Raw genomic sequence first — 9,097 nt, 5'->3', positions numbered from 1 at the left:
GAATGTGTTAATACATCTGGACCGGAAAGTCCACAAGAAACAATTAAAACCACTTGCTCAGGTAAACTACAGTGATGCAGTCGCTGTGATATTATTTTGATGGTCTGAAAATACGTTGATATATTTTCTAAATAGCTGTTGCGATAGGTTAAATATAATAACATTAATTTGTTAGACAATACCATGGGTATTCACCTCACCCTAGTTTCCCCATAGATGTGCAGAAACCCATTTAATCTATTTAAATTGAGTGTTCAGATGTTCTACTCTACCAAGTTGGTCACCGAAATGCAACGATGTCAAGTCGATTGATTACGAACACGACACACAACACTGAAAGAATGATGAGAATATCGGACTTAACAGAATGCACCGAATACGTAGTTGACTTAAGAGTCGTCAATGACAAAGAATTTAAAAGTCCATGGAGCGAAGCTATTAACATCATAACGTTACCATCAGGTACAACCAATAAATAATTTTATCATCAAACCTACATTATGTTTTATTTATTTTGCTATTTTGAATTCTATTTGGAACAGTATATTTTACAGAAAACAAACCAAAGCAGTTTTATGACAAAGATCGAAAACATGAAATGATCAAGTTTGAACATTCTACGTAACAAGTGTAACATCAAAACTAATAATGATAATAATATAATTATAATACAAAATAATTAACAATGTATAAATTAAACCTACAGATCCACATTTTGTATCTACAAATTCGACAATTTTGGAAACGTCATTCACAATGAAGTGGCATGCTCTTGCATCATGTAACAGTGGAACCGACCTTTTATATCACTATCGCCTCAACTACGTGAAAAGCAATGACGAGTATACAAGTGGGAACACATCAGATACAGAAGTAGAAATCACAATCAGTGATGCTGTTGAGCCATGTACAGAATTTAGTTTTAACGTTTCAGTCTCATTTATGGGTGTAATAGGACCAGCAAGTTCCATAAAACTTTCAACGGACGCCGAACGCAAGTTTCCATTGATCTTTTTCATATTAAAATACTTAATATTAATAAGCTGCTGTTGTTGAATGTAATATATGTTTTAGAACAACCTAACGGGTTTTTTTTTTTCATACAGCTATTTATACTTAAATACAGTATATGTTATGCTTACCTTTTCCAGTTCCGGGAGTTCCAGAGATCATATCAGCAGAATATTTTGGTGGTAGTATTAATGTTGAATGGCACCCTCCTGTAAACATTCAATGTCCAGTTAGCTACAGTGTTATTTTGCAATGTTGTGATGAAAAAACCTTCTCCAAAGATACAAATGATACACAAGTTACCTTTACGGTTGAAGATGGAATATCACCAGACAAAAACTACACCGTAAAGGTAAAAGGAGTTACAAACAAAAACAAATTGTTTGATTTATACTCATAAGAGGTTGCTAATAACCCATTGAGCAGATTTGTAAAGATGAAGTAATAATCACTTTTGAATATTTCAAATGTCAGTATGTTTACTAGGAATTCAGAAAAAAGGCATGATCCCAAAATGACATCACTTCTGTGTCAACAATGTGTAAATTGACTTTTAGAGTGTTTTTTTTTTTTTTTTTCATTTTTGATGCCTCAAAATATTGTTAAAGTAAATAAAAAAATAAAATTTATTTTATAATAGGCCTATAGGTTTACTGGGTTCAATCCTGTTGAATAGGTCACTGATGTTTTACACAATCAAAAGCAACACTTTTCACCCAAGCATCTTAAGAGACTTGCCTAAGAGTATAAGCGGACCCAATTGATACGGCAACATTACTAAATAAATCACCTTAAAATAATACGGAAATCCTCATTTTATTTAGGTAGCAGCAATTACGATGAAAGGCTTGGGTAATTATTCGGCCATTCAAGCCGTGAAAGTGAATGAAACACAAAGTAAGTAATATTAGAAGGTTTAAATCATAATAATTTGAATTCATTAATACTATAATTAAATATCATATCTGACAACTCACAATTTTATTATATCAACAATCTAATAATATTAGACAATATCATATCTTTAAATAAATTCATAAAATTATAGAAATAACGTATTTATAATTTTAAAAAAACAATCGATCATTATAAGCATATATTATTAATCTATAATTTATCATATTTTTATCATAATAAAATAATAATTCAGGAAAAAAATACACAATTGGCGATCAACAACGTGAAACAAATATCAGACAAGGAAACAGTAAACTTGAATAGTTCATCGAGAACTAGTAATATCTTACATATAAATATTTAGTAATATAGGCCCATTGTTTCAGGTCTTTGTAATTGCCACATTATGCCATACCTACTTTTCTTTTTATAGATACACAAGGGCCGAATAAACAGATTCAAATTGTGATTGGGATTGTAGGTTCAGTGGTTGCCATTCTTGTTTTCATCACACTTACTTACTATTTGAGAAGGTTTGATATTTATAAAAAATATTTTTATCTAGTTTTTTATTTTTTCGAAGAATTTTTATTCCTTTTTTAGTGTAATTACTAGCACATAAGAATCGAATGATTTGTGTTGAAGAAAAAGTAAATAATTCTTACATTTATTGTTATAGACGTCAGAAAGGGAAACAAGAAGATCATCAAAGCCCCATTTTAAAATATCAACCTGAAGTTAACAATGCTGCAGGTATGATTTTCAATAGAATCTGTAGGATTTATTACAGTAAATTGAGAACTAGTGTTCATAAGTAAACAAGAGTGTGCTCTGCTTGGTGTTGGGGGGGGGGGGGTGGCTGAAATGCAAGATTTCTGATGAGACGATTAAGCAATTGGTCGGGAGTACAATAATGCCCATTTTCAAAAACGCAATACAGTCTCCGGAATGTCTCCCGGTGTACTGTCAGAGTGTCCCCAATGGATATAAGTCTTCGACTTTCGTGTGTTAATATCTTTAGAATGTTTCACATCGGATAAATCCAATTCAATGTTATCCAATGCTCATGTTTCAGTAACGTCATTGCCGACCATTAGCAACATTTTGTAGAGTAAAGGAGATGACTCTATGATGTTATATAATTTGTCTCTAATTGACGTTTACAATCGTTTACTGTAGTGACCACCACTCTTAATTTTGCCATATCCGCTTTTCATGCTATGTGTTTAGAAATGCAATACAATACTATAAAGTAGGAGGGAGGTTACCTCGATGTACTTATTCATCTCACAGCCCCTGCCTTCATCCAGATGTGGAACAGGCATTGATGAGTGTCTGGATAGAAATAGGGTCAAAATTGGAATTACACCAGAGCCAATATGTTTAATATAGGCCTATATATTTTTCATTTTGCTATAATTATAATTTATTTTGCAAGTTATTTTAGCGTCAATTTAAAAATATTGTTTTTTGTCAATGGGAATAAAAACAATATTAACGAAACAAGTTTTTACAGGGGCAGAGAAAGGTGACAACGTACGCATCAGAACAAATATAAAACAACCTGTTTGTAACGAGAATATCGACATCGAGCCTGTCTACGAAAATACAGACATACCATCCAGAGATATCCCGTTAAAAGAGCTCCATGCTTATGTTATGATGAAGCGATCTAACTCTGTGGATTCAATGAAAAAAGAATTCGAGGTGAGAGAGTATTATTTTTATGTCAGTCTTATACACTTGTATTTCATAACTAAATAGCATACAGCAGTAGCATATACAATGGAATCTTCAGCAACACGTTTTAAATAATCAAACAATTAGTTGGATGTTGGAGTAGGTGAAAACAAAAATATATACCTATCAGGAATAAATATCAAACTACCCTGACCTTTTATCATCTGCATTCAAGCATTATTCTTCATTCTGTTGTTCTTATTTCTCGAACTTGGTCAGTTTTACCGGATAGTCTTGAAGTTGTTTGACCTACGAATCACTTGGACCCTTTATAAACTCTCTCCATTCCCACTTTCGTGCAGGACATACTATGTAACATTTTATTTTTGGGACTCTTTTGTCATTTTTGCAATTTATTATGTAATTTTTAAACTTTTCATCAAGCTTTTTGTTAGTTTTTTTTTTATTATTAATAATTGTTTTACTGTGTTTTGTGTTTTAGTCTATATTTATCAACATGTTTGTTTTAGGGACAGCTAACCAGAAAGAAAGTGATTCATTTGCTTAGGCTGCCCTCAACCATGTTGTGTTTGTATTTGGGTCTAATAAATAAAGAAAAAAAAAGAAAATGAAATGGTGAAATTGGTGTATTTTAATAATTTTTTTTTATTAATCATTTCTGCATTAAATAAAATTATTATATTCACCTTATTGCAATATCAATGATAATTGTAACATTGCAAAGAAAGTTAATCTAGCATGATAAAAATATTTTCATTAAATTATTAATACATTTTGAAGCCTACGTTTACGTGTTTACATTACGTTTCGGCTTCTGCTTCAGCTATTGTAGCCTTGATTACGAAATAACATTATGCTGTGTTTTTCGTCGTCGTACGCCCTCTATCTTATTTTCTGCGTTAAGCTGGTTTCTCATTGGTGATGTGTATTTAGCTTAAAAACTGTGTTAAAGTTCATATCCTTCTATCTACTTTTTTTCTTTTCTTGTTGGTCTAAAAGATGCCTAAATATTTATACTCGGTTTCTTTATTTATTTATTTTATCTTCTTCCAGTTTGGTTCGGTTTCAGATTTACAGCGCTTTAAAAAAAAACACGCTCTAGTTCTAAGCCTTAGGCCTACAGAATCAGTTTTCCTGTTTTCTCCACATACATTTGGGGAATAAGGAATTTACTAATATTTTAAACATGAATCTCTGCTGCTTTTTCTTTTCATAGAACTACTGAACATAGGCTACTGTAACAGTTTATGAATGAAAATTTATTATGAATAAAAACAAATAATGTAGTTCAAAATATGATAATTAAGAGCGTTATAAATTAAATCATATTGTTATTATTATATTAACAAATTAATGACTGATAAAAGATTGTTACTAACATTTTCTTTACATGACATTGTTTCTCCAATAGGATCTCGGAACAAAGCAACGCCACTCGTGGGATGTTGCTAAGCATTCAGATAATAAGACGAAAAATAGATATGCAAATGTAGTAACATGTAAGTTTATGGTATTGTAAAACATTATTAACCGAAATCTTCGAATAATTAACTGAAACAATAACCAATGTTTCTCATTAGTAGGAATATCAAAGCGGTGGCAAGTATACAATTTGGTAATGCGAAAATTAACATTACTTTCAAAATTATCGTGAACTGGTAATTGTAGAATCCGGATCTAAATATTTGTATTAATGAAGATTTTATAATTTTTTTTTTAGATGACAAATCACGTGTTATTTTGAAGTTAGACGGGAGTACAGCAGGATCTGATTATATCAACGCTTCCTATATCGATGTAATTTTATAATTTTGTATTATATCCAAAATTTACATTATGATTTTATCGATCGAGTTAAGTGATTGAAGATATTCAATGTTATCCTTTTTTTAAACAGTTATAAGCTGTAGTATCGTTGCCTATCATTGTTGTATAAATGGTTGTAAAAATCAGGGGCACCGCAGATAATACATTTGTAGGTATGTATTTTTGTGAGATTGCAAGTCCTACTGCAGTAGGATCCAGGGGAGTAATCTCTAGTATGGGTGTAATGGTCTTTGCATCTTCAGAACATACTGTATATCATTATTAAGGAAGAAATAAGTTAAGCCTACAGCTTATAATGACATTGTTGAAAAATATGATAAGAAAGAATAAAAGGTGCCGGTATTGATTAACGTCTGCGTAGGTCCAGTGTTACACTACTTCCCACACTACATTTAATGTGTCATGACTGTCGCTATATAAGTGCTCGAAGGCACAAAACTGTCTGCTGATTGCCAGTAGCAGTTTCAGCAAATCGTCATTGAACAAAAAAAATTGTTGCACGAGCTTTGTAGCATCGCATTCTTCATGGAATCGGCCGACGATCCCCGATACACGGGTGAGTGTACCTAGACTACACCAAATCAATTTGCACCGGCATACCTCGCAGCAGCATTCTCTATAATTATACCTACCATATGCAGCCTCTAGAGTACGCTGTAGTTGTTAAAATAAACATATAGTTTGAGACATAATTATACATTTATTAAAGGAAATCTTCGGCAGCGCCTGCTGCCATCCTCAGCGTAAGAGTGTCATGGCGCTGCCGAAAATTTCTTTTAATAAATGTATATGTCTCAAACTATGACAAAGTGTCCGGCGTTTATTTTAACAACTGCAGTGTTATTCTATACCATCGAGAATACATTGCTTGTCAAGGTAATACTATCACCAATTTCTGTATATGAATGCAATGTCGACAAAAATTGTGCCATATTTTAAGCATCAATATATTTAATATTATTGTTATTAATATAAGAAAAATATTAAATTGAATAAACATCATGCATAATATATTATTCTTATTTATAATTAGGCTTGTATATTATGTAAAATATATCTGTGTCTCGTATAGGTCCAAATACTGCTAGTGTGAATGACATGTGGAGGATGATTGTTCAGGAAAATGTTGTTATCATTGTCATGGTAACGAACCTTGTGGAAGGCAAGAGGGTAAAAGATTTCAGCAAATGTTTAATTTATGTATTTGATCGGTTTAGTTTAACTAATTCTGGCATTGTCAACAGGAGTCTGTCATTTTCCTAGTGTAGCTCACTATGGCGTGGAGTATTGACATGGGGAGGGGGGAGATTGATGAATAATAAATGTTTAAGTGGGGGTCTGATATGATGCAAAGCGCCAGCGACAGATTCGTGGGGCAGGCGCGGGACGTGTCATTCTGTTGAAAACACTGCTATAAAAATGTATCTTTACAGTCTGAGTGTGCAATTCTTGGAATCTAGAGGTGTCTATTTTAAAAGTGTGCTCAATGCGGCTTCTTTTTGTGGTATTGGACCCCTTGTCGGGAAAATGTCTAGCTCTGACATTGTTTTTAACTACCGAACACAAGAATGGATTTCTTTTATGCTCTGAAAACCAGTTTTTTATCCCCCACCCTTTTCAATGCTGCTGCATTTCCTCAATTTTACAAAACAAGTTGATGTTAAAAACCTGTGCTACTAATAGGCCTATTTAGGAAGACATGTAGGCCTATGAAAGGGAATGGGTAGGGCTGACATTGAAACAAACAGAAGGTATACAATACAATTTATGTGGGCTGACCGCTGGTCTCAATAGATTGAAACTGGCCACCAGCTTATAAGGTTGAATACCTGGGTGCTATACTATACAGCTTAATAATTATCAATGCCATGGAAAAATGTAATAATTAAAATATTGTTAAAAACATTATTCATTATTGATCAGCTCACTGGCTTCTTGGTACCTAGAGAAACACATTGTTATCAATTGAAATACAGCAACCGAAATGGAGGACGTGTGTATGTGTCCCGATGGGGAGATTTTTTGGGGGAAGACTTTATTTCCCCCATCTAACTACTACTATCTAACATCGAAAACAAGCAATTCAATTCAATTCACAGGTTATTACAACATGAACAACTAATTCACAATTTATAATTACAGACTAAATGCCAGAAATACTGGCCAGATATTGGTTGTAGACAAACATATGTTAATATTGTCGTCACGAACATGGAAGAAAGTGATCATGGCTACTACACCATTCGCAAGTTCAAGGTAGGCTGCGTGCATATTTATTTTTCCTTCATTAATATATAAATTAAAACTGGGCATTTCTGCTAGTTGTATTGTATTGTTGCAATTGGCTTTCACAGTATTTCATATGGGCCTATATTTATATAGACATCATTATGTCCAACCTAACTATACCAAACATATTATTTAGGTTGACACCCAAGGGATGTCGCGTGAGGTGTGGCAATACCATTTCACTGACTGGCCTGACAAAAGTGTTCCACCGGTTGTCACCCCTCTGGTCGAGTTTATCTACGAGTTTAAAGAAGCGAAAAAGGTCTTGCCGAGTAGTACTGGACCTTATGTAGTCCATTGCAGGTAATACATAGGCCTGCTTTTTGTCTTAACTAAGTTATGTGATTTACAACAAAACAAGGTAAAATGGATTTACTCTCTAAATAAGAACCTTAAAAAACAATCTCCTGTTACACTTCTTAGTAAAGAGGTTACTCCCCATAAAATATGATTGCTGCCATCAGTCGTTAAATTTTATGTGACATTTTGGTCATCTTTAGTGGGTTCAAAAAACAAGGTCTTCAAATCTGTTCACGAACATAGATAATTATTTATATAAAAAATAATCAGATTTTTGTTAATCAAATCAAATTTCACTCTGTTGCAATCATACCAACAAAACATAAGTTTAAGAAAATATTATATATTCCTATATGTATGGTAAAAATAGAACAGTTTAATTAATAATAGGTCAGAAAAGATTATTATTATTATTATTATTATTATTATTATTATTATTATTATTATTATTATTGTTATTATTATTATTATTGTTATTGTTATTATTATTACTGATAAAGTGCCGGGGCCGGGAGAACTGGAACAGTTATCACGATCGACGCCATGTTGGATATGGCAGAACGCACAGAAACAGTGAATGTGTTCAATTTTGTCAGGAACATGAGAGAAAATCGCGTTCAGATGGTGCAAACTGAGGTAAATTTACTCGTTTGTATTAATTTGTCACAATTATAAAGTGGCTCATGATTAAAATAACAATATTGAATTTCTTCAATAACCAATCAGAATCACCGATTGTGTATATGCCTATTATTGTTAGTCATGGTATCGCTGATTCAAATACAGTTTGTCCAATCGTTTAATACAGTTTGTCGAATCGTTTAAGACGGTTTATTGTCCTTAACTTACCTCAATATCTAGCAGTCACTGCAGGACTTATTCCTCCCCAGAGCATAGGCGTAGATCCCGGGAAGGATAGGGGGATATATCCCCCCCATATTTGACAAGGGGGATGGTTCATTGTATCATCCCCCCCCCCCAATATTTTGACTATGTTTGGGATAAATTGGAGCTTTACACACTTCAAAAGACTGTCACAGAAATAATTTGCACTGTCTTATGCGCTTACAAA

The 9,097-nt window shown here is 32.9% G+C and overlaps 2 protein-coding genes across 2 annotated transcripts; both read left to right on the top strand.

Moving 5' to 3' along the window:
* The first annotated feature begins 340 nt into the window (after nucleotides 1-340).
* LOC117118298 (receptor-type tyrosine-protein phosphatase T-like) lies at nucleotides 341-5,418 on the top strand. The gene is made up of 8 exons (XM_033262868.1): nucleotides 341-462; nucleotides 707-1,363; nucleotides 1,836-1,908; nucleotides 2,342-2,441; nucleotides 2,588-2,661; nucleotides 3,425-3,615; nucleotides 5,021-5,108; nucleotides 5,330-5,418. Exons 2-8 carry the CDS (start codon nucleotides 1,130-1,132, stop codon nucleotides 5,416-5,418), a joined length of 849 nt encoding a protein of 282 aa, XP_033118759.1. The 5' UTR covers nucleotides 341-462; nucleotides 707-1,129.
* An 878-nt stretch (nucleotides 5,419-6,296) lies between these two features.
* LOC117118306 (tyrosine-protein phosphatase 16-like) lies at nucleotides 6,297-8,661 on the top strand (the record flags this gene model as incomplete). Its single annotated transcript, XM_033262874.1, has 5 exons — nucleotides 6,297-6,312; nucleotides 6,509-6,606; nucleotides 7,579-7,692; nucleotides 7,862-8,028; nucleotides 8,526-8,661. Coding segments are annotated over exons 2-5 (489 nt in total), but the record flags the coding sequence as incomplete, so codon positions are not given.
* Between the last annotated feature and the right edge of the window lie 436 nt (nucleotides 8,662-9,097).

The sequence above is a fragment of the Anneissia japonica genome, unplaced genomic scaffold (assembly GCF_011630105.1).
Source record: "Anneissia japonica isolate Jap-2015-1 unplaced genomic scaffold, ASM1163010v1 scaffold7473_len308249_cov148, whole genome shotgun sequence".
In the NCBI taxonomy this organism is placed as follows: domain Eukaryota; kingdom Metazoa; phylum Echinodermata; class Crinoidea; order Comatulida; family Comatulidae; genus Anneissia; species Anneissia japonica.
This window is presented reverse-complemented; position numbering and strand designations above follow the sequence as displayed.

Excerpts from the sequence above, each read along its gene's own strand:
- LOC117118298 (XM_033262868.1), top strand. The coding sequence starts at position 1,130 with ATGTTATGCTTACCTTTTCCAGTTCCGGGAGTTCCAGAGATCATATCA. Across the intron at positions 2,442-2,587 it reads CTTACTTACTATTTGAGAAG|ACGTCAGAAAGGGAAACAAG; the intron begins GTTTGATATTTA and ends TTATTGTTATAG. Across the intron at positions 2,662-3,424 it reads TGAAGTTAACAATGCTGCAG|GGGCAGAGAAAGGTGACAAC; the intron begins GTATGATTTTCA and ends AAGTTTTTACAG.